This window comes from Hyperoodon ampullatus (genome assembly GCF_949752795.1).
Source record: "Hyperoodon ampullatus genome assembly, chromosome: 4".
NCBI classification, from domain to species: Eukaryota; Metazoa; Chordata; class Mammalia; order Artiodactyla; family Ziphiidae; genus Hyperoodon; species Hyperoodon ampullatus.
The window spans coordinates 145588090-145614229 of NC_136917.1; the positions used below are offsets into that span (position 1 = coordinate 145588090).

A 26140-nucleotide genomic window follows, 5' to 3' on the forward strand; every position below is an offset into this window, starting at 1 on the left:
ATATATCCAAAAATTTCATGTTGTACTTAAAAAGAAGAGGTCTAATAAGACATCTACATTCTGGTAATTTAAATTTTACTTTATTGAAAAAATCTGGTGTTGGAACAGCAACAAAGTCAAGCTATCAAGTGATTAAAATAAGAAAAAAAATATTTCTTTTTTTTCTTTTTAAAGTTTTACACAATACACTAATTGGTAAGCTCTATGTGGAAAGATACCACATCTGTCCCATTTACTATTTTATCTTCATCTCCTAGCACAATGCTACCATAACGCAAATAGATACTGAATAAATATTGATATAAAATGAATGAAAAAATTAAGAGATAAGCTTAAAGAACAGGATGTTTTATTTTCTTGCCTTATGGTCCTGGCCAATGCAACTTGTGCAATAGCCCCCTTAAGGGTCAAAATTGTAATTACACAAAAGTGGGCTCTTCATTAAAGGTGGTCAGGTTGAACAACCAGGGATCTCAGCAGCCAAAACCCTATTAGAATAGTTACTCTAACAGCATTCAAGTCTGACAGAAACAAGCAAAATTCCACTTCATCCATCCATCTATCTATCCATCTATCTATCTATCTATCTATCTATCCCTGGAAGTGACAGATTAGTAATGTAGCTTATTTAAAGGTATGCTTAAAGCAACTGCTATCAAAGTTTATAAGACACACAGTATGGAAACACAATTATACTTTATCCCTCATTGTGTTTATTCTCACGCAAAATTTCCCCTTCAATTTTGACTGTATACCTTGCAATTAACATAGACCTAAATAAACACGTTTAAGATAGCCTCTGTTATTTACTAAAATGGTAATATTTTTAAAATGTTGACTACTTTAGGCATAAAATTTATAGAACACTTATTTTCTTAAAATAATAAGTCTTTAATACTTACTGCTGTGTCATCAAACAGGTTGAGTAAAGAAATTAGAAAGGCTCGTCTGTGTTGGCGGTTTCCACGGATCATGGAGTAAAGGTGTGAACACAAAGCACTAGAGGACTCATCTTGTCTGAAACCTCTTACAGGATCTTTTAGGCATGTATTGATTGCCTGTTGTACCTGGTAAGACATCTTCATACCAGCCACCGCTTTCATCTGAAATCAATAAAAGCCTTATTTTTGCCACAGAAATTAGAAGAGTCAAATTAAAAATATAATTTTGAGTATTATAGTTCGAGGCAAACTTCATTATTTGGTTTTCTTTAAAATAATAAAAATCATAGAATGCAAGTGCTGGAAGGAATACTGCAGATCATCTACTGCAATCTGCTCATTTTATAGAAGAAACAAATGGAGACTCAGAAGAGCCATCACTGCCAAGATACACAGTAGGGACTAGAACCCATGCATCCTGATTTTTATCCTGCGTGCGTGCTGTACTGTTACCTCTAGCTCAATCTTAAGAGTTAATTTTAAACTAAACACCCTGGGGGACAAACTTAGTTGCATGTTTAAAAGTAACTACTAAGCAAAATATTTTATTCTAATATGAATCGGAGCAGAACATTTGCTAAAGAAATGGTTTACCAAAGAATGATGTTTAAATTTAGGTTGCACAATTTAAAAATACATACATGAATAAATCCAGCATATTTTTTGTCTATTTCCACAAGCTGCTGATCAGCCTTGTTCCGCATAGCTGGTTCTGGGTCTGTGCCCATAGCAATTAAATATGGTACACACTGGAAATAAAAATAAAGAATTCATAAGACATCACCGTAGTAAAAGCTCTATATGTATCTTGACATATGTTAAAACTTGCTATATATCTGGGACATATGAATTTAGCTTTATAGGCCTTCCTATAAATGCCATGGTTTACTGTTTTTTTTAAAAACTATTCATCTTCCCTTAAAGCAAAAAAGCACTGGAGTATCAGCAAGAAAATGATGTGGTGAAATTTAAGCAATTTCAGTGTGATTTTAAGGTTCTTTAAAACTAAAGGGCTCCCAGACTAAGAATATCCATTTAAGATTATGATATATACTACAAATGTATAATTCAATAATTTTTCAAGCCTGGCTGAATTTTCTATGTAAAGATAATAGAGGGGAAAAAGTAATTTGTCTTCCATACTCAAAACTAGAAAAATATAAATTTTTTTTCACAAAGTTGATTTTAAATATGGCTTCAACGGTCAGACAGTTGGATAGCTAGTAATTTGGTAACAGCCATACTCACTGTACACTTCTAAAAGTCAGGAAACACCACTACTATGTTAAGTGTGAATTAGACAGAGGTGAGGAGGTGAGAGAAATAACAACAAACAAACAAAAAACTTAAAAAAAAGTAGACACAGCACTAACTGAACTGGGTCATCACCAATTAAATCCTGAATTGGGGTGGGGTGGGGGGGAGAAGTCCACAAAGAATATTATTAGCTTAACTTACAAAATATGAAAATGAACTATATATTAGATAATATTGTATCAATGTTAAATTTCCTGAATTTGATGACTGCATTATGATTTTGTAAGAGAATGTCCTTGTTCTTAAAAAAATATACGCTGAAGTGTTTAGAGGTAAAGAATCATGATATGTGAAACTTACTACCAAATGATTTGGAAAAAAGTGTACGTATGAAGAGAGAGAGAGAAAGCAAATGTGGCAAAATGTTAACAAATGGTGAAATATAGGTGAAGAGTATAAAGAAGTTTATTATACCACTCTTGCAATTTTTTTTATAATTGTAAAATTTAAAAGAAAAGCTTAAAAAAAGAAGATATAATAAAAGCCCAACCACCTGAGACCATTTAGAATACCAGCAAAGAGCCCTAAGTATCTAAAAAATTCAAGAGTATCAACATAGTACTGTATACTTTATTAAGTAATCTTGCCCTGAATCATGAAGAATAGGCTAAATACGCATTACTGTGTTTTGTTTCAGGACACAGGGAAGAACACAGCATAACAACATAGAGCATATTTTAGAAAAGTTCCACAAAACAGAGCCAAAATAAAAATCTTGAGGGTACAGGCTTTGGTTATCTAACAAATTTACTTTTGCCCCCTATGGCACTCTCCTGAACATGTCAGATGGTGAATACTACAACATCAGAAATAGCTGCCAATCCCTTGTAGTACTAATATGTCTTGAGTACATCATCTAGTCTACACATCGGTGTTTTGAGGTGTTGGGTACTTGATATTACTTCCAATTCAAGATGAAGAAACTGAGTTCAGATTATATAGGTTATTTTTCTGTGGACTAAAATCCACCTTGTTTAAGATAGATTATACTCTTAACCCCAGTTACATTACATATTTGACAGTATATACGGTTGGTTCTTAGAGATAAGAGTCAATGTCAATTAAAACGTATCTATCATTTCAGAAGAAATAATTTGGAGTATGTATTCTACAAATATAAATTGGAAGTTTGTTTAATAGAGACGTTATGAATATATGGGTATTTTGCAGTAAAGACAACCTAAAAGATGGACTAAAACTTGTATTCTTAAGAGTTTGGGACAAAAAAAAATCAACAACTAAGAGGAATAAAGAACTACTTATTTTCTAATCACCATGTCTTCAAATGGCAACAAATTTGGCTCTTTTGCTAAGTGCCGCTGCTATAAAACATACTTACCTGAACTGGATGAATAAGACCTTGGTTTAGAGTCAATGCAATGACATTTAGGGCAAAGTGGCGTACACTTGATTGGGTGTGAAAAAACGCCTCGAGCACCTGTTTGAGGTAAAGCTGCATGATGGAACTACTCATCCCTGAGGAAACATCACCCATTTCTTTTAAATCTTCCTGTTTTGCAACCTTCTTCCCTACAAAAGGAAGTAAACATACTAAGAACGTGTATATTAACTTTACTAAATACTCTAAATTAGGCCACAACCAAAAGCACAAAATGTTATAGCTGGCCCAATGGTTCTCAAATTTTTTTTTTTTTGGTGGGGGGTCTGTTAGAGACTCCTTTGAGAACCTGATGAGAACTATAATCTCTCTCCCTTCATCAAAATGTTAACGTCTGCACATATATTAAATTTTATAAACTACTTCAGGGAGTTTATGAAGGATTCTTCTTTAACTGAACTCCTTTACCTAAAATTCCTTATCTATTAGATATCTGGATTAAAAAAGTCATAGATGGTATGCTAACTGCAGCTACACTGTGCATGTTTGAAAGTATGTTTTTACTTACAGTCTCTATCTGCCTGCTGCATACGTGTGTCTTCTTCTTGTAGGTAGGTCTGGAGGTTTTTTAACACCTGTATTTTTAAATTTACTGAGGAGTTTTTATCAGATAAAATATTATTGTATAGATTTTTCACCTCTTGCTCAAACATTAGACTTGGATGCTGAATAAAGGCAAATCCTAAAGAAGAGAGAAAACAAAAATTCTCTTGATATATTCATATTAAAATTAAATATAACATTTAATGAAAATGTTGATAAATTATATAAACAGCTCCTTATTTCAAAAATTAAAACTTAAAATGACTGGAAGAATATGCTGGTGGCCTTACCTAGAGAAGTATTAGAGCAGGTACTTCTTTCCCCATGAATTAAAAACAAGAAATTGTATTTCAAAGGAGAATTTCACACAAGAGGAAACCTTGAGGAGGGAGCAGGGCCTAGTGGCTAGGGGAGTGGATTAGGAGTCAGGAGTCTTGGGTTCTATTCCTGGCTCCACCACTGACTTGTAGTGTGACCTTAGGTGAGTCACATAATATCTCTGTGCCTCAATTCTCCATCTGTAAAATGGGGACAATAATATTTACCACCCACCTAACTCAATGGGATATTTTCAGGATTTAAGAGGTAATGTCTGCAAACATTTTTTAGATCCCTAGCAGAAGTTACTACCTTGGAGCTATTAAAAATATATATATTGAAATATATTCATTTGATGAAATGGAATAATTCTAAAATAAAGCTTAAAGCCTTCTACTTATTTCTCATATGTCATTATAATTGAAGCCACAATGCTGAATTCTACAACCACAAGCTAATAAGCAGCAAAATAATATTGTCCATGTTTATTTGTACAAAATGCTTACTTATGTGAGATAAAATGAAGATCCTTGATGATAGCAAGTATTATGGATGCCAAGTAACAAACTAAATTCAAAGCACAGAGTGATCAGATAACTAGCCCAAGGTGACACAGGATAACTATGGCCCAGGCAAGATGTCTTTTATTAACTAGTCTAAAGGCACTATTTTCTGGACAGTGCTGCAAGTTAAAATTTACACTCTTTGTTCTCTGAATTAGATGTAACACTATTAGCTTTTGCCACTTTATAGAATGTACGTCCAGATTGAATATTCAAAGGTATACATTTGACTTAAAAGATAATACTCTATCAATATAACTCTCTAGTAAGTGATATCTGAATTTTTACTATATTTGCTATGTGTAATTTTCTGAAAGAGATGAACAAGGAATAAGATATTAAGATTTAAATTTATTTAAAGAAATCAGTAAACATTTAATGAAGTTTGGGTGACTTAGAAATATCAGCAACTGTCCATGCATATTAAATTATAAACCTTGCTAATGCTGCCAAAATAAAATTTCTAAATAAGTTGTTAACCTTACTGAGTAGCTTTACATGTATTTGTACAAAACAAAACAAACAACAACAACACAAAAACCTGGCGAGAGTGCTCTTCTTCTAATTTTTTTACAGTGCATTCATTTCAGGCACTTTAATTCTACCCTTCTCATATTTCTCCCATATACCAATATCTTTCCAGATAAGCCACAAAGACCTAACTTTCTGCAAAGACATGTATTTATTACATCAATGATCCCTGAACAGTAATACAGGAAAAGTATACATCCAAATTGTTCCTGTGGGGTTGTTTACCCTGTGCTTCTAAATAAATAAAAGTTTGGGTAGACTGCCCATTGTTTTCACCTTAGAAGAGGCAGACACATATAATGACAAAACTTTGCAAAGAAAAAGAACAATTTAAAAAATATGCAACAGCACTAATTCTTCTATATTACCTTTCTTTATTAAAGTATTTTAATGGATGTTTCTATGAAACCCTATGAATTAGGGGTAGAAGAATGTATTGTCGTCTCTATTTTACTAATGAGGAAACTGACAAATAGAAGTTACATGACTTGCTCAAAGTCACCCAGGAAGTCACTGGATGAACCAATAATGGAACCCAGTTGTTTTAATCCGCAGACTTATATTCAAGATACCAGATCCTACTTTAAACAAAAACATACTTAAATAACTCAACAATTTAAATTCACAACATTTTAAAATTTGTTCAACCTCTCAGACAACTAGAAAATATGAAGAAATTTAGACTTATCTTACCTAGACCAATGATAGCTTTTGTTTGTACTTCTTCATCTGAATGCTTTGTAAAATACATCAATAGTTCAAGTACCTTATCCTTTATGTTAACCTAAGGGGGGGAAAACCATGTTAAAGTGTATAAGGAAGAGTTAACTTAGATTGGTTTTCAACTATAAACTAAAAGCAAGCAATGAGAACTTCCACATGTGAACTTTACTAAAGAATAATTCACCAATACATTTATAAATCCATGAATTTTAGAACAGTGGCATTCATTGAGAATGTTAAAAAAAAATGAACTGCTGCTGACATAAGCAGTGTGCCTACTAACACAAAGCTGATATAACTTGTGTAAACTTATCTTATTATGGACCGGTAACAAAGAGTTCATGGATCAGGAGGCAGTCTGAGGACCATGCTTTGAGTAGCACTGTTTCAGAATTAAACCAGACTACCCTAATGCTGCTTTCATCCTGAGTCATTATAGTCATTTTCAATGCCCAGGGTCACACAGTTCTGTTTTTAAAGCATACTAAATAATTAATATTAGGATCTTTACCTTACTGTTGCCTTTAAAATCTTCCAGATCAAAATCAAAATGCCGACATAGTGCTCCAACAGTGAAAAGGGATCTAAGAAGTGCTGGTTTGTTTGTTAGCAGTGAAGTGTTATTTGGGTCCTCTTGGTGCTGACTTTTTAATTTTGAAATGGCACCTAATAAAATAAGTAATATTTATTTATAACAAACCCTGTATCCTTAAATTGTTATGTTCAAATAATTACTGCTAATAAATTAAAATTAAATTTTACTAACGGTTCTAAGTATTAAACGTCTAGAAATATAAGGGCATTCCATTGAGCCTAAAAGAATTAATGTAAGAAAAAAATGATATTTAAATTTTATTTTACATAGTAGGCAAAAAACTTACCAACATTTACTTATGAGGAGATAAATTTCTGAAGTAATCATACTGGGTTATTAAGAGAATGTAAGACACCAGAAAATATTGCTTCTGAGAGTGGACCGGAGAGGACAATCATCACACCTCTCATAATTCCCTTGATACTACCTTTTATCAGATATGTTAAAAAGGAACTGTATACACTGCAGGATCTAGCAGAATAATTTTAAAGCCCAGGCACTGAACTTACCATAGTATCTATTGAAACAGGCCCACACAAATTTAAAATTTTGTGTCACTTTATTTACAACTGCCCCAAGACAGCTTACACAATGTTGCACTACCTAAAAGAGAGAAAATGGTAATGTTTAGACAAAAGTTAAAGACAAAGGTAAAAACACATGATTAAGTTATCATTTGTGAATTATACACTGATCAACACAGAGATGGTAAAGTGAATGCTTACAGTCATGCCATATTTGATGATAAGCTTCATTAGATCTTCTTCAATAGTGGCAAGGAAAGTTTCACTCGGATGCTCCATCAGTGGTACAACCAGCTCTAGGATTTTTGCAACATTGCAGATAACCATGAAATCATTTTGTGTCTATAAGGATAAAATTAGTGCTTTATGAAAAACAAAATCTGAAAACAAACTATATACAGCTTTACGTAGTTGGGAAGTTTGGTATTATTTATATATATGTATATTTATATAAAGTTTTTTTTTTTTAAAAAAAACCATTATTAGAAAAGAACTTCTGGGCCTCCCTGGTGGCGCAGTGGTTGAGAGTCCGCCTGCTGATGCAGGGGATACGGGTTCGTGCCCCGGTCTGGGAGGATCCCATATGCCGCAGAGCGGCTGGGCCCGTGAGCCATGGCCACTGAGCCTGCGCATCCAGAGCCTGTGCTCCGCAACGGGAGAGGCCACAACAGTGAGAGGCCCGCGTACCGCAAAAAAAAAAAAAAAAAAAAAAAAAAAAAAAAAAAAAAGAAAAGAACTTCTTTAAAGAATGAAGGGAAGGGCAGCAGATAGTGACAGGAACCTGGATTCTAGCTCTATCACTAACTTACCATGTGATCTCTGGGTCACTTAATCACAATGCTACAATTACTCCTTTTCTTCCTAAAATGCACTAACAGTCAATTCTGAACAATGCGGTTTAACTAACAGAGTATTTTAAACCAAGACTGGTATCGTTTTCAAGATTAGTATTTTTCAAACTAGGGTATGTTAACTCAGTAGTTCTCAACTGAGGGTGACTTTGCCCCCTAACGGATATTTGGCAATATATGGAGACACTTTTGGTTGTCACAACAGGGGCACGGGGGTGCTACTGGCATCTGGTGGATAGAGGCCAAGGATACTGCCAAAAATCCTACAATGCTCAGAATAGCTCTTGACAACAAAGAATAATCCGGCCCTAAATGTCAACAGTGCTGAGGTTGAGAAGCCCTGTGTTAACCCTTCTATGATAGATGAAAATGTGGAATCCCAGAACTAGGTATAAGGCTCCTTTATTTTAAAATTTAAAATATTATATTACAATTATTTTTTAATTTTAAAAGTTTTAAAGCTGATTAAAAACTAAGTGGTTTAAAAAATAGGTAGAACATTAAGAAGCAAAAAAACCAAAAAACAAAGGGGACTTCCCTAGCGGTCCAGTGGTTAAGACTCTGCATTTCACTGCAGGGGGCGTGGGTTTGATCCCTAGTCGGGGAACTAAGATCCCACATGCCAGGCGGCACGGCCAAAGAAAACATCCTAAAAATAAATAAATAAAGTAAAAGCTAGTGATTAAAAAAAAAAAGGTATTAAAGGATTTACAGTAAAAAGTCTCTTTCCTACCCTTGTCCTTCAGTCACCCAGTGGTGTCCCTGACCATAGGCAAATAAAGTTACTAGTTCTTTCTTTCCTTTCCTCTTCTCTCCCTTCCTTCCTCTTTCTAAGGTTTTAACATATGTTTTTTTTAATCTAGCCCAGTTATCATTCCTTATTCTTTTTTTTTTTAAAGATTTATTATTTATTTGTTTTATTTATTTATTTTTGGCTGCGTCAGGTCTTAGTTGTGGCATGCAGGATCTTCGTTGAGGCAGGTGGGATCTTTCATTGTGGTGCGCGGGCTTCTCTCTAGTTGTAGTGTGCGGGTTTTCTCTTCTCTAGTTGTGGTGCAGAGATTCCAGGGTGCGTGGGCTCTGTAGTTGTGGTGTGTGGGCTCTATAGTTTGCGGCATGCAGGCTTAGTAGTTGTGGCACGTGGGCTTAGTTGCCCTGTGGCAATGTGGGATATTAGTTCCCTGACCAGGGATTCAACCCGCATCACCTGCATTGTAAGACAGATTCTTTACCACTGGACCACCAGGGAAGTCCCTCATTCCTTATTCTTAGCAACAGGTTTTTAACACTCATTTTGAACTCTTTGAGCTTATTATTACCTCACTGGTTAAAAACTTTCTGACCTTACATTCATCCTTCCTTTCAGGATACACAGAGGATTAAATAAAAAAATAGGCTAAGATGAATTTTTTTTTCCTAAGTAACACAGATATCCTATTGTTCTCTGCCATCTCCCACTCCCACCTCCTTTAAGCAACAGGGGATGAGTTAAAGTGGGTGTAGGGATAAATCAGTTTTTGTCAAGTAAGATAAATTCATTTGATAATCACTGCAGAAATTTTACTTAAAAATATGTAGTAAAAATTTTTTGAAACATAACTGGCTTGAAAAATCAAGTAAATGAAGTATCTTAAATTCTGGAAGGAAAATTTAAATGAAGACGTAAATCATGAAGGAAAAGAGCTGTAGAATACAAGAAATATTTGAAATGAATACACATAAGATAGTTCAGTATCTTAAACATTTAAAGAGTTTTCAAAAAAAGGTCCACAATTCAAAGGTAAAATGGGCAAATGATAACAACAGTCAAATCACAGAAAATCAAGTCCAATTGGTTAATATCATAAAAAAGATGCTCAACCTTCTTAGAAATCAGGGAAGGGAAACTGAAGCAACAATGAACTATATTCTTTTACACCTGTTAGACTGGCAAAGAGTACAAAAATGACAGATTGTCATTTACTGGTTTCCAAAGAGGCTATGAAACATGTCCACCAGCAATCTGGAAAGATCTATTCAAAACCAAAACCAAAACCAAAACTAAAAAAAATTCCTTCAATCTGGGAAGTTAATTCTTCAGAATCTATCCCAAAAGAAAAAAAGCACCAGTATTTAGAAGTATATGAATAGGAATGATTATTAAGGAATTGTTTGTAGTGGCTATCAATAGGAAACAATGTAAATAAATACCTGCCAAGATGGGAAATGGTTAAATAAATCACAGGACGTCCATAAGATGAATAATATGTAGCCATTCAAAAGGATGAATTAAACATATATCAGTTGTTTTGAGATTAGTAAAAATGCCTAACAGATATGTATATAACATGACCTGATTTTTAAAAAATCTGGTCAACCATTTGTATATGTGTCTATGTGTGCCTACAATTATAGAAACATGGATAAAGTGGCAAGGATATTCCAGATTGCTTATCTTGAGAAGAGGAGGAATAAAGATGGGGATAGGATATAAAAAACAAAAAATTTTAAAATGTGTCTATTATATTTATGAGATGGCCTTATTTATATAAAACTTTACATTGGTGTATATATAAAAATATGTATATATGCATAACAAATTATACAAAACGTTTTCAAAGTAACCTTGCTTTAAAAAAATATTGACTGAAACGAGGACAATTTACAAAGGTTCCATTATAGTTCAGATTCTAGAGGCAAGCCATGGTGTTGAATTCTAGTTTTGGGACTTGTTAGCTGTGTGACACTGGGCAAGTTAGTTATATTCTCTAAGCTTTTGTTTCCTTATCTGTAAAACTGAGATAATAATGGTACCGACTTCACAATGTAAATGAGATAATGTATGTAAAATTCTTCAGTGTTTGGCACTGCGCTCAATAAATATTATCTATTATTATTAGCCACAGATTACATATTAATCAATTTATTTCTGGATCTAACACCAAGATCTAAGCCCTGAAGATAGAATTAAATGTTGTCTTAAATGTTGTTTTCAGAAGTACTATATATTGGTTTTTTTTAAATAAATAAATTAATTTAATTTTATTTTATTTTTGACTGCATTGGGTCTTTGTTGCTGCACACGAGCTTTCTTTAGTTGTGGCTAGCAGGGGCTACTCTTCGTTGCGATGTGTGGGCTTCTCATTGTAGTGGCTTCTCTTGTTGCGAAGCACAGGCTCTAGGCATGCAGGGTCAGTAGTTGTGGCTCACGGGCTCTAGAGCGCAGGTTCAGTAGTTGTGGCACACGGGCTTAGTTGCTCCGCGGCATGTGGGATCTTCCCGGACCAGGGCTCGAACCCATGTGCCCTGCACTGGCAGGTGGATTCTTAACCACTGCGCCAGCAGGGAAGCCCTATATATTGTTTTATATATTGCTTTTAATGCATTTATCTTCTGGTACTTTCCTCAGTCTTTAAAATTTCTCAGGACATCCTGAAGATTTTCACCTAGAATTTGTTAATTTAGATTGCCAAAAAAACCTGACCGTGGCAACAAAACAAATTTAGTAAACAGTTCAAATTAGCTCCTTAGGAACACTGGGAACATAGCAAGTAAAAAACTATTTACATTTATAGGTTTTTAGAGTATTTTAAAATTTAGTGTTATAATAAGCCACTTAACTCACCACACTGTCATGTTAAGTTGCTAGATTATCTTACTCAAGTAATATTTAATCTTCACATTTGATTTTAGGAAAACATAGTATGTGTAATATTAACTTAAAATAACAGCCTAGCCTCTCTGATGATCCTAGGTCTTCCATATTCAATATACTGATATGTTATAAAAATAAATAAAATATATCAAAAATGACAAACGAAAAGCAAAATCAGAATCCAAAAGACAGTAAATTTCTCAGTGACAGGAACTCTGTCTTATTCACCTTTTAAGTCCTAACAATAATTACAACGTTTATTAAGCATTACTGAGGATTTAGCTTGAGGAGTTCACAAAGAAATGGGACTTGAACTTTATTTATAATACATCAGAAAAATGATGTTTGTAGATAACTTGCCACAAATATTAGAACATACATTTGAGTACATAACCCAGTTGATCTGTCAGTGAAAATGACTGTCATCTGTCAGTGAAAATGTGGATGACACAATGTGAATTTTAAATTTAAAATATTTACTACATGGTTTATATAAGAGAAAAATAGGACAGCTCTAATACTTACACTACATTTAGTGGTAAGATATGGCTGCATAGTCATGGCATGTTTAACCATGAGCTGGGGTCTTATTTTGCTGAATAAGAACAAAGTGGTTATGCAAGCTACCAATCGTCCAGAATTCACACCTTTATTGTCAGAGTCTGGAAAAACAAACAGAGAAATAAGACACTAAAATATGACAAGGCAATGGAAATTATACAGAATATTATTTAAATTACTCAATACTATCCCCTGAATAGATTCAGTACATGCCTGAATACAACAGATTAGCATTTCTTATGATGCTAGACTTCCTGCATTTCATTTTTTCTTTGTTATATAATATTACATATATTAAGGATAAAGGACAAGGAGGCTGCACTAGGGAAGGCAAGTTTTACACTGAGGGGAGTAGGACTCAAGTTAAAAAGTAGAATGAAAGTTGGGAAGTTTAGAGATAGAATTTTCAGAATAAACATGGTGTTGATTATATCTAAAACTGGATGGAAATGAGTATGGGAAAGAAAATTAGCAAAGGAGGACAAAGACAATTTAGCTGAGGTGATACTGTGTTTAAGGGTACTGGGGAAAAAAAGAGATGCTGTGGGAGAATAATGTTAGAAGACAGGAATGATAAGAAGGTGGGCCAGTGCTATATTAGAAAAGTAAACAAAATGCTGTTCAGGTGAGAGGAAAATGTTGCTAGTTAGGAGATAAAATGTTTCTTGGTTCTCAGGAGTTTTTAGAGGAGATTAGAAACTTTTTAACATTAAGTGACAACAGTATCACCCTTAAAATCTAGGATAGGGAAAAGTAGGGGAAACAACAAAATATACAAAGAAAAAGAGGTAAACATGGAAAATGAAAAAAAAATTAAAGAAAAAAAACTGCAATAAAAATATAAAGAATATCAACAATTTTACCATAAATGATACCTCTGTATAGAGGCAACTGGCCCCCAATTCTGAAAACTGACTGAGGCTGACTATTGTTCCTCATTAACGTACATTAGGGGATGGGAAATAATGTTAGTCTTGTGTGCTTTTAAGCAATAGATATCCATTATGACTTTTATAAGTTTTATATAATTATTTATATTTTCATTAACTTCAATTTTGTGACTGACAGTGTGATAAATAATATAAAATATTAAATATTTAAGGAATTTCTCAATTAAAAAAATATTAACAGCTTTCTAGGTCAAGATTAAGCACATTTTATATAATAATTATAAATGATATTAGGTATATACTAAAAATCTTTTAAAAACATTTTTATAATAATTAAAACAATTTCATTTTGATAAAAATTTTATATAATTTAAAAGATACTGAACAGTTTTTGGATGAGTGCATTTAGCTAAATACATATTAGCCCCTGGACTTACTTTAATTCCTGTTCATTATGACATCTAAAATTATGTGCTATTGAAAGATATGTGGAAGAGATAAGTCCTATGCTTTTATTGTACTGCTCTAGATAATATTACTCAACCATAACAATATAACCTAGGATTCAACACCAAACAAAAAACAGATTTCATTTAAAAGTGAAGTAGTTAATTATTAGGCTAAGCAGAGCTAGAGGCAAAAATGAGAAATGTGCCCAAAGTATTTTAAAATATCTTATAAAATCAACTTAACGACCAATATATAAAATGTCTTACCAGCTAGAGATTCCTCATATTTAAGAATGTGCTCAACTAGGTTATCAACAAGTTGAGTACAAGCTTTCTTCACAGGTTTATATGAGGAATCCTCTTCGGACTTCAACAACTATATATGTATATATATAAAAAAAAAAATCCCAGTATAATTATTCATTAGACAATAATAATATAAACGCATTAAATGTGTCCATAAGTAATAAGCTTTTCAATTGGTTATTAACAATTTAATACTGAAAATGCAAATTAATAAACAAAAATATGTAACAAATATTTAAAAATATCTTATAAACCAGTAATTTATAGATACTTTCAAACAATTTTAGTATGAAGTTATTTAAATTGCTATGTGTAGGACTTAAGGTAGAATATGAGAGAAATGAGAACGGTGACCTTCCCTTAAGAGTACCATTCAATGTTAGTTGGAATGATTTTAAAGAATGAGAATTCCATTCCTTATTATTTCAAGTTCTTTGATGTCTCAAAAAAGTATATTATGGGTTAATTACATTTTTAAAATAATTGTAACTACATCTGAATTGCACCTTATAATTCGCAATTATAAAACACAAGGCTGGATTTCTTCCCTGTGTTATCTCTTACCAAGTTATTAATAAACAATGTTAGAAAAGTGTTACGAATAATGATATGAGGAAAAGAGATCAGTCTAACTATAGCCAAAAAATAAAACCAATCCAATCTTTCATAATAATCAGAGGTCAATGGTAAAGTCATCTAAGGTATATCTGTTTTGTTAATAAAGAATAGCTAATACAATTCTGGGGCTATTAAAGAAACTGAAATGTTTAATTTCTGTCAAGAGTTCCAGTGCTGTCCAATGTAACTTTCTACAATGATGGATATGTTCTATATCTGTGCTGCCCATTATTGCTGCTACAAGCCACATGCAGCTACAAAACACCTGAAATGTGGATAGTATAACTGAGGAATTAAAAGTAAATAAAAATTCAAGTTAATTTAAATGAAAAAACACGTGTGGCTAGTACGGGACAGCACAAGTTTAAACTTTCACTACAATATGAGTGGATGATTAAAACTGATAGCAATCAGAATAACATATCACACACATTTCCCCTGCTCCCTCCAATTTAAAGAAATAAATCAAAGCAAGGAAACTTCAATTTACCCAGTTACAACTCTGAACAGCAAATTCTCCTTGTTCTGCTCTATAACTCAACCTTAAGCAGCTATTAAAATTATATGCTAGTCTGGTCTTTTTCAGGCAGGAGTAGAAAACAATCTCCTCGCCCGTTTTTTCTTTCTGCTCTCCAAGACATCAAGTATACATAAAAGTATTAATCATAAATTTTAGTTCATGGCATTGCCAATACTGGTTATGTACCCTTTTATTTACTTATAAATATAATGATGCACTATGAACCTAACTCAAGGATATTTCCAATAACTTATATTTCCCAATGTGCTCCTTCCTTTATCCCATCTTCCTGTTTAACTTTCAAGGTACCACTTATCAGGAATTTTACCATTTCTTTGCTTTAAAAAAATTGTCTAAGCTAAATACTGTTTATAGTTCTGCTGGATCTTCAACTTTCTGAAAGGTATCATACTGGATGTAGTCTTCTGGGATGTGCCTTTTTCACTCAACATGTCACTAACTGTAATCCAGGTTGTTGCATGAAACTACTTTATTCATTTTCACTGCTATACGACAGGCCGTTTGTATGTCTATACTGCAGTTCATTTATCCATTCTTCTGAAGACAGGTTAATTAAAATTTTAGTGGCATAATGAAAATTCTTGTCTCCTGGTGCACATATGCAAGATTCTCTTGGGTATATACCTTGGCGTGGAACTACTGGGTCATAGGATATATGAATGTTCAACCTTATGAAATAATGCTAAATTTAAAAACTTTTGTTGTAATATTTTCTCAGCACCAGTGTTTAAGAGATGCTATTTAATCCACCTTTTCTCTGTCATTTGTTATCACCGAACTTCAACTTTTGCCAATCAAATGGGTGTAAAATGTGGTCTTGATTTGTATTTCCTATATTACTTATGAGGCTGAATACCTTATAGGCCATGTGTGCTATCTCCTCTATGAACTGCCTATTCATGACTTTCTCCTGTTTTCCTGCCAGGACTCCTGCCTTATACTGGTTTGCAGGACAGGAGTTCTTTACATATTTTTAACAATGATCCTTTGTTAGTTATATGTGTATCAAATATCTTTCCCAGTTTGTGACTTGTGTTTTCTTGATTCATAAATGTTCCTCATTTTAAGGCAGTGAAATTTATCAATCTTTCCAGGTTAATGGCTTTTGTGACTTAAGAAATTCTTCCCTAAGAAAGGTCAAAAATATATTCACACATATACTTTCTTCTGTAAGTTTTAAAGATTTCCTTTAATCTATATGGAATTGACTGCTGAGTTGAAGAATTAAAAAAAAAAAATCCTTATGGATAGCCACTTGGCCCAGTCTCATTTATTGAAAAATCCATGCTACCTTAATTACTGTATCTCTAAAAATAAGTCCTGATATTTGTTAAGGCACATCAGTGTCCCTGCATTTTCAGAAATGACAATTATTTTCAGCTCTTTACTTTTCCATATACATTTTTTAATCACTTTGACATGTTTGATGAATACTTTTTGTTCTTGATTTTGATGAGATCTTTTAATATCTTTCCATTTTGCATGATTGTCATTTTAGGTTTTATAGTTTAGTCTCTGTCAGATTTTATTCCTAGTTTACTAGAAGTTGTCATTCAAGGGTATTAAATTTTATCAACGATTTCTCCTGTATCCTGACATGATTATTTTTTGTTTAACGTTAAATCATACACACGTGTGATGTTAAACCAGCCCCATGATACGCATGCATAGATATATGTATATATGTGTGCATATGTATACGTAAACATATACACATCTCTATCCATCTTTTTGATGCATTTCAAAGTAAGCTGCAGACATCAGTGTATTTCCTCGTTTTTCTTTTTTTTTTTTTTCGGTACGCGGGACTCTCACTGTTGTGGCCTCTCCCGTTGTGGAGCACAGGCTCAGCGCCCATGGCTCACAGGCCTAGCCGCTCCATGGCATGTGAGATCTTCCCGGACCGGGGCACGAACCCGTGTCCCCTGCATCGGCAGGAGGACTCTCAACCACTGCGCCAGCAGGGAAGCCCTCTTTCTTCCTTTTGAGATAAAATTTACATGAAATATATACAAATCTTCAGTGTATACTCGCCTGGTTTTGTTAAGTGTATTCACCTATATAAGTCAAACTCCCTATCAAGATAAAGGACAGTCTTTCTCCATCTTTAACTTATATCAGAATCATCTGGAGACTTTGTTTAGGTGGGCCCCTACTTCAGAGTTATGGATTAATTAAGTCTGGGGTAAAGCCTTAGAACTTCACTTCTAACAAGTCACAGGTAATCTTGATAACTTTTAGAACCACTGATATAGATTATTACCATCGCCCCTGAAAGTCCCCTCATGTTCCTTTCCAGTCAATCTCTGGCCCCCTGCAACCACTCTTCTGATTTTTTTCCAATATAGATTAGTTTAGCCTCTCCTAGAGCTTCATATAAGTGGAATCATAATATGTACTCTTCTGTGTAAGGCCTCTTTCATTCTGCATGTTTTTATTATTTACCTATGTTGCTGTATGTATCAATAGTTTGTTCCTTTATGATATGGTATACTATCAAGTTGTATGGATACATCACGTTTTTTTTAAACCATTCACTGGCTGATGGAGACAGAGACAGTATTTGACTGTAAACTCAGGCAGGAGAAATCAAGCTGCACCTTCAACACTTTGCTTAGAAATCGCCTCAGCTAAACATTCAGTTTCATCACTTGAAGGTCTACCTTTCACAAAACACTGGAACAGAAACACAATTTAGCCAAGTTCTTTGTCACGTTATAACAAAGAGTCACTTTTCTCTGTTGACTGATAGCATGTTCCTCATTTGCATCTGAGACCTCATCAGAATGGCTTTTAACCATCCATATTTCTACCAACATTCTGTACATGATTATATATATGCTTTAAAGAGAAGGAAGCTTTCCCTATAGCTCTTCTCTTTTCTTTCTGAGACCTCATCAGAATTGCCTTTTAATGTCTTCACAGCAATATCAGTTTTTTTCTAGTATGCACCTCAAAAATCTTCTGGTGTCTACCAACTACCCAATGCCAAAGTCACTTCCACATTTTTAGGTATTTATTTCAGCAGCACCTCACTTGTTGATACCATTTTCTTAGTATGGGCTGCTTTAACAAATACCATAGACTATGTGGATTAAACAATAGAATTTATTTCTCATAGTTCTGAAGGTTGGGAAGTGCAAGATCAACGTATGGTTGGTTTCTGGTGAAGATCCTCTTCCTAGCCTGCAGAGATGGCTGTCTTCTTGTTGTAACTTTACACAGCAGAGAGCAGACAGGTAATTTCTCTCATGTCTCTTCTTAGAAGGACACTAATCTGATTCATGAGGGCCCCACCCTCATGACCTAATTATCCTCCAAAGGCCCCATCTCCTAATACCATCACACCGGGGATTAAGCTTCAACATTATGTATTTTGGAGACACGAACATTCAATCCACAGCATTCTTTGAAGAATCCTCTTGAGGAAGGAGTTCCATGCACTACTGAAAATTTATACTGTTAATCCTTTCTCCAACCTTCCCCAAAGGAACCTACAGTCTTTTATCAGGTTAACTGTGCACTGGGGGAAAAAAATTATTAGACCTTTAGGGATTACCAGACACTGGCTCTGAACTGACACGAATTCTAGGAGACCCAAAACATCACTGTGGCCCACCAATCAGAGTAGGAGCTTATGGAGGTCAGATGATCAATGAAGGTATAGCTCAGGTCTGTTTCACAGTGAGTCCAGTGGGTCCCCAAACCCATCCTCTGGTTATTTCACCAGTTTCAGAATGTAAATTAGAATAGACTTATTCACAGGCTGACAGAATCCCCACATTGGTTCTTTGATCAATGGAGTGAGGGCTATTGTGGTGGGAAAGGCCAACTGGAAGCCACTAGGACTGCTTCTACCTAGGAAAATAGTAAATCAAAAACAATACTGTATCGCTGGAGGGACTGCTGAGATTAGTGCTACCACCAAAGACTTGAAGGATGCAGGGGTTGTGATTCCGACCACATCCTTATTCAACTTGCCTATTTGGCCTGAGAAGACAAATGGATCCTGGAGAATGACAGTGAATCAGCATAAGCTTAACCAGGTCGGGACTCCATTGCAGCTGCTGTACCAGATGACGTATCAGTGCTTGAGCAAATTAACACGTCCTCTGGGATCCGGTGTGCAGCTACTGATCTGGCAGATGCCTTTTTCTCATCCCTGTCAAAGGCCCACCAGAAGCAGTTTGCTTTTAGCTGGCAAGGCTGGCAATACACTGCACTGACCTGTCTCAGGGGTACATTAACTCTCCAGCCATACATTATAATTTAGTTTGCATGTTCTTGATTATCTTTCCCTTCAATAAGATATCACACTGGCCCATTACATTGATGACATTATGTTGATATTATGTAGTAAGCAAAAAGTAGCAACTATACTAGACTTATTGGTAAGATGTGTGTGTCAAAGTGTGGGAAATAAATCCAACAAAAATTTAGAGGTCTTTTACTTCAAAGAAATTCCTGGGGGCTTAGTGGTGTGGGGTATATTGAGATATTCACTGTAAAGTAAAGAATAAGATGTTGCATCTGGTCCCACCTATAACCAAAAAGGAGACTCAATACCTAGTGGGTTTCTTTGAATTTTGGAGGCAACAAATTCCTCATTTGGGTATATTATTCTGGACCATTTACTGACTGACCTAAGAAGCTGCCAGTGTTGAGTGGGGCCCAGAACAAAAGAAAAGGCTCTGGAATAGGTCCAGGCTGCTGTGCAAGTTGCTTTGCCACTTGGGCCATACGATCTAGCAGATCCAGTGGTGCTTGAAGTGTTAACGGAAGACAGGGATGCTGTTTGGAGTCTTTGGCAAGCCCCCGTATGTGAACTGCAGTATAGGCCCTTAGGATTTTGGAGCAAAGCCTTGCCATCCTCCATAGAAATAGCTCTTGGCATGCTACTGGGCCTCAGTAGATACTGAATGCCTAGCCATGGGCCACCAAATTATCATGCATTCCGAGCTGTCATGAACTGGGTGTTTTCTGACTCACCAAGCCATAAAGTTGGGTGTGAAAAGCAGTACTCTATTATCAAATGTAAGTGGTATATACACGATTAGGTCAGAGCAGGCTGAAGGGCACTTGAAAAAATGGCCTAAATGCCTGTGGTTCCCACTTCTGCTATACTACCTTCTCTGTCCCAGCTTGCACCTATGGCCTCAGCTGACCATGGGGAAGACCCTAGGGTCAGTTGACAGAGGAAGAGAAGACTTGGGCCTGGTTTACAGATTGGTCTGCACAATATGCAGGTACCACCCAAAAGTGGATAGTTGTAGCAATACAACTCCTTTCTGGGACATCCCTGAAGGACAGTGGTGAAGAGGAATTTTCCCACTGGGCAGAACCTGAAGCTGTGCATCTGGTTGTTCACTTTGCTTGGAAGGAGAAATGACCAGATGTGTGATAAGGAAATCTGGGGAAGAGGCATGTGGAGACATCTCTGAATGGGCAAAATCCATGAAAATATTTATATCCCACATGAATGTTCACCGAAGGGTGACCTCAGCAGAAGAGGATTTTAAAAATCAAGTGGATAGGATGACCTGTTCTGCAGATACCTTCTCTGAGGATATCAGCCTCTTTCCCCAGCCACTCCTGTCATCACCCAATGGGCTCATGAACAAACTATCCATGGTGGCAGAGATGGAGGCCATGTATAGGCTCACCAACATGGACTTCTACTCACCAGGGCCACACTGGCTATGGCTACCACTGAGTGCCCAACCTGCCAGCAGTAGAGACCAACACTGAGTCCCTCATATGGAATCATTCCCTGTGGTAATCAGCCAGCTACCTGGTGGCAGGTTGATTACACTGGACTGCCTCCATCATGGAAGGGGCAGCATTTTGTTCTTACTGGAATAGACACTCTGGATACAGATTTGCCTTTCCTGCATGCAATGCTTCTACCAAAACTATCTCCTGTGGACTTACAGAATACCTTATCTACCATAATGGTACTCCAAACAGCATTGCTTTTGATTAAGAAACTCACTTCACAGCAAAAGAAGTGCAGCAACAAGCCCACGCTCATGTTCCCGACTATTCTGAAACAGCTGACTTGATAGAATGTGGAATGTCCCTTTAAAGAGTCAGTTACAGCACCAGATAGGTGGCACTATCCTGCAATGGCTCAGGCAAGATTCTCCAGCAGGCTCTTATGCTCTGAATCAGCATCAATACATGGTGCTGTTTAGTCCATAGCCAGGATTAGTCCAGGAATCAAGAGGTGGAAATTTGAGGGGCATCACTCACTATTACCCTTAGTGACCCATTAGCAAAATTTTTGCTTCTGTTCCAGCTACTTTATGCTCTGCTGGCTTAGAGAGAGGTTCTAGAGAGGGAACGCTTCTACCAGGAGACACAACCATAATCCCACTGAACTGAAAGTTACTACTGTCACCCAACTACTGTGTGCTCCTCATGCTTCTGAATCAACAACAAAGAAGGGAGTTAGGGTCTGGATGGAGTGATTGATCCTGACTAACAAGAAGAAATTGGAGTACTACTCTATAATGGAGGTATGGAAGAGTATGTCTGGAATACAAGAGATCCCTTAGGCCATCTCTTAGTATTATACCAGCTGTGATCACGTTACCAGTTATAGAAATAAGGACTTTAATTGCCATGAGTATTTCCTACTTATTTTGTCATGAATACATTTGTGTGTGTGTACATGTGTGTGTATTGTGTGTACAGAGGTGGGGGAGAGGGAAAGGGAGAGAGAGATCGAGAGGGAAAGTGAGAAAATATCTTTCTTCCCCCCCCTTATTCCTTTATCACATAACATAAAGTGTACTGACTTCATATCATAGTATTTAAATGTTGTTAATCTGACATCACAGTACTTAAATTATGGGATATCAAGAAGAGTAAACATCACTCAAGGACTTCTTCTGGGGAATGGGTTAGTGCATTTTTGGTTACATGCATGATAATTGTATCATGTTAGGTAGAATCATGACCTTGTTATTGTCTTTATTTGGAGATTTAGTATGGTTTAAGGAGATGTATATGGGTACCAAGTTAACAAAAGGTAGAACTGTGACGGTTAATTCTAAGTGTTAACTTGACTGGGCCAAGGGATGCCCAGTTATCTGGTTACACATTATTACTGGACGTGTTGGTGAGTAAAGGTGATTCTAAATGAGATTAGCATTTGAATTCGTGAACTCAGCAAAGGAGACTGCCCTCTCCAATGTGGGTGGGGCTGAATAGAACAGAAGGTAGAGGAAGGGAGAATCCAACCATTCTCTGAGTACTTGAGCTGCGACATTGGTCTCCTCCCACATTTGGACTGAGATTTATGCTATCAGCTTCCATGGTTCAGGCCTTAGGACACAGACTAAACTACATACTAGGGGCTTTTCTGGGTCTCCAGTTTACAGACAGCAGACTGTGGGATTTAAGAACCTCCATAATGACATAAGCCAATTCCTTATAATAAATCTTTTCTCTGTCTCCCTTTCTCAGTATCTTGTTGGTTCTGCTTCTCTGGAGAAACATGACTAATACATGTCCCTTCTGAGTCAATCCCTGATCCCCTGCAATCACTCCTCTGATTTTTTCCAATACAGATTAGTTTTGTCACTCCTCGAACTTCATATAAATGGTATCAGAGTATGTACTCCTCTGTGTAAGGCTTCCTTCATTCTGCAGTGTTTTCATTAACCGTCTATGTTGCTGTATGTATCAGCAGTCTGTTCCTTTAAGATGTGGAGCACTATCAAATTGTATGGATATATCGGTTTCTCTATTCATTCACTGATTGATGGCAATAAGAGTATTTGATTGTAAACTTCAAGAAGGAGATCTTGTTCTGGACTACAAAGGCCAGGAACAGATGAAATATAGTTTATTCAAGTTTTTTCATTGCTTGCATTTTCTTGTAAACTAAAAAAAAGGCTGTAGTCTTAGATCATAAGCGGTGACAATGAGTGGCTCTGTAAAATTAATTTTGTGTACCCACCATAGGCTATGATAGTGGTTTAAATTAATTGAACCACTTTTTAGAAATAAAAAAAATGTAAGGACTTTCATGATAGAACTTTTTCTTTCACATACTACTGAAAAAAATCACAAAAAAAGCTATGAATTCATTAAGTTATAAGGGAATTGAATTTCCATACATTTACAAAATGTGTATATGTAGTTTAGTGGACAGAGTTTGATGCCTGTGTAAATATGAAACTATTTCATGTAGTACTTCAAGTTTCCCTAGGAAATCATATTCCATGAATTGGGAATCACTGATTTATACAAAGCCGACCCAACATAAAAATAATAATGAGAAATATCTGAAATTGGACAGAATGGAATGTGTGTACATGAATCCATGTGGAAACAGTAAGAGTGCTAATTATTTTTGATTCAAGAATTTCAAACAATTCCAGTAGTCTCTTCTTTGTATCCTTCCCAGCTTCTCTTAAAATTTATGCACAGTGCTGTTACAACTGCTAAGACTGGTTATATCTCCATCAGATGTATTTATATAAATATTTTTTAGTTTTCTTTATTTCATTAAACTAAACTCTGCTAGTCTAATGACTGTATCAGAAAGTCACAATGTCATTTTGGTAAACTAAATTGTTGGCAGAAACTAAAGTAGGAAAGCAATGAATAGGGAGCAACAGAAAGCAATGAACTAAAAGAGGACTAGAGAGTAAAGATATAAAGAATATAAAACTACTGCTAAGAGGTTATAAATCTAGTGTTCTCTTTTCTACTTCCAACTTGCTAATAACACATAGGGATATTATCTTAGATTCTTTTTATTAATACTAACTAATGACATTTCTGATAGCTATACTTAATTCTTACTTTAACATTTATTACAATTATCACATGAAACATTGTTGTAGAGCTTTCTAGAAATTATTATGCCCCCTTTGGAATGGCTGACATAAATATAACTAAGATGGTCATAAGGCTCTATAATATAGAGCTAATTATGTGACTTAGGAGGGAAAGGATGTCAAATATATCATGTAAAATTATAAAATGGAAGATGATTGATGAAGAGAGTCCAAGATATTACAGACTGGATAACAGAGGCAAATACCATGAAGATGCTTAAAAAAGGCATCTTAAAAAAATTTTAAAAGCAACATATTACTACATACTACCAGAGGGCTAAAGTTAAAAAGAATGACAATACCAAGTACTGAGGATGTGGAGCAACTGGAATATTGCTGGTGGAAATGCAAAATGGTTCAGCCATTTTGGAAAAACAGCTTGGCAGTTTCTCACTCACCACATGACCCAACAATTACGATCACAGGAATTTACCCAAGAGAAATGAAAACACCTACCCCCACAAAAACTTGCACACAAATATTCATAGCAGGATTATTCATAACAGTCCAAACTGAAAACAACTCAAAAGTCCATAAATTTGTGAATAAAGAAATTGATACATCCATACTATTGACACTACTCAGCAATAAAAAGGAATAAAACATTAATACACCAGCAACATTCTGCTAGTTAAAAGAAGTCAAACACAAAAGACTACATGTTGTATGATTCTATTGATATGAAATTCTACAAAAGGGACAACTGTAGTGACAAAAAGTGAATCAGTGTTTTCCAAGGACCAAGGGGAGAGGATCAACTACAAAGAGGCACAAGGAAGCTTTTAAGAGTGATATTCTTTACATCACTGTAAATAATTATTAAAGTTAATAAAAATGTATACCTAAAATTGGTGAAAATTTTTGCATGTAAATTATGTCTCAATGAAATAATTTTGATTGATCGTTAAAAATATTGCTAGGGTTTCCCTGGTGGCGCAGTGGTTGAGAGTCTGTCTGCCAATGCAGGGGACGCGGGTTCGTGCCCCAGTCCGGGAGGATCCCACATGCCGCGGAGCGGCTGGGCCTGTGAGCCACGGCCGCTGAGCCTGCGCATCTGGAGCCTGTGCTCCGCAACGGGAGAGGCCACAACAGTGAGAGGCCCGCGTACCGCAAAAAGAAAAAAAAAGAAAAAAAAATTGCTAAATACAGTTTTATTACTAAAAGTATTATTAAAAATAAAAAAGTAAACAAATAGACTTAACAGATAGTAAATTGTTGACATAATCGAACAGAAAAAATTACTTCATGATAGACTTTTAATGGTATATGTTTAGTGAGCTACAGATAAAAAGAAATGCAAAAAAAATCCTAAACTGTATCCAGTAATCTTACTGTTAATATAGTAGGGCAAAGCAAATAGGAAATTATGTCCATTTCCTTGGAAATAAGATTTTTAGCCTAAAGGAAATAATAAAATCAAAGAAGCAGAATCTCATAATCTTAAATTTGAATTAAAAATATCAATATAAATTCTTGATTTATTTTTTTCTTTCTAAGAAATATGTATCTTTTAGCTCTATCCTCTGAAAAGGCCCAAAGCTATGATAACCCATTAGTAATGAACATCCAGAGCACCCAGATTATTCCCACCAAAGGGATTCAAGGCTCTTTGGAAAAATGGTTGATTCCAGGTTTGGGACAGAAAATGTATAAGTTGAGTCTGGGGCATCTTGTAGAGGCAGAAAGTAATCAGGCTACAAAAGAGTAATGAGTTTATACCAAAAAGATACAAGATCCATTTGAAGGGACTACCACTGGGCAAAGATGGGACAATTTGAGCTTCAAAAAGAATTATGATTGCAATAAATTAAAATACAAAGATACAAAAATCTTTTAGTTCACACTGATATTGACAGGAAAACTCACTATTCTGAAACTTGATTAAGTAATGGAAAGAATAAAGTTTTTCCCCTGCCCTTCCTGTACAAACTATATTTTACAGTAGCCAAATATTACGACAAATTCCTCTTTAAAGAAGAATCCT

General features: G+C 35.3%; 1 protein-coding gene across 1 annotated transcript in view; it reads right to left on the bottom strand.

Moving 5' to 3' along the window:
- NIPBL (NIPBL cohesin loading factor) overlaps positions 1-26140 on the bottom strand; it is a gene marked incomplete at its 5' end in the record, with an annotated part of 115755 nt that overhangs the window by 15412 nt on the left and 74203 nt on the right. Inside the window, 10 exons of the mRNA XM_079702333.1 lie at positions 903-1103; positions 1583-1690; positions 3598-3788; positions 4166-4339; positions 6306-6396; positions 6847-7001; positions 7440-7533; positions 7656-7796; positions 12465-12601; positions 14107-14215. Of these exons, the coding sequence (XP_079558459.1) occupies positions 903-1103; positions 1583-1690; positions 3598-3788; positions 4166-4339; positions 6306-6396; positions 6847-7001; positions 7440-7533; positions 7656-7796; positions 12465-12601; positions 14107-14215 (1401 nt within the window). The remainder of the gene's footprint in view (positions 1-902; positions 1104-1582; positions 1691-3597; positions 3789-4165; positions 4340-6305; positions 6397-6846; positions 7002-7439; positions 7534-7655; positions 7797-12464; positions 12602-14106; positions 14216-26140) is intronic.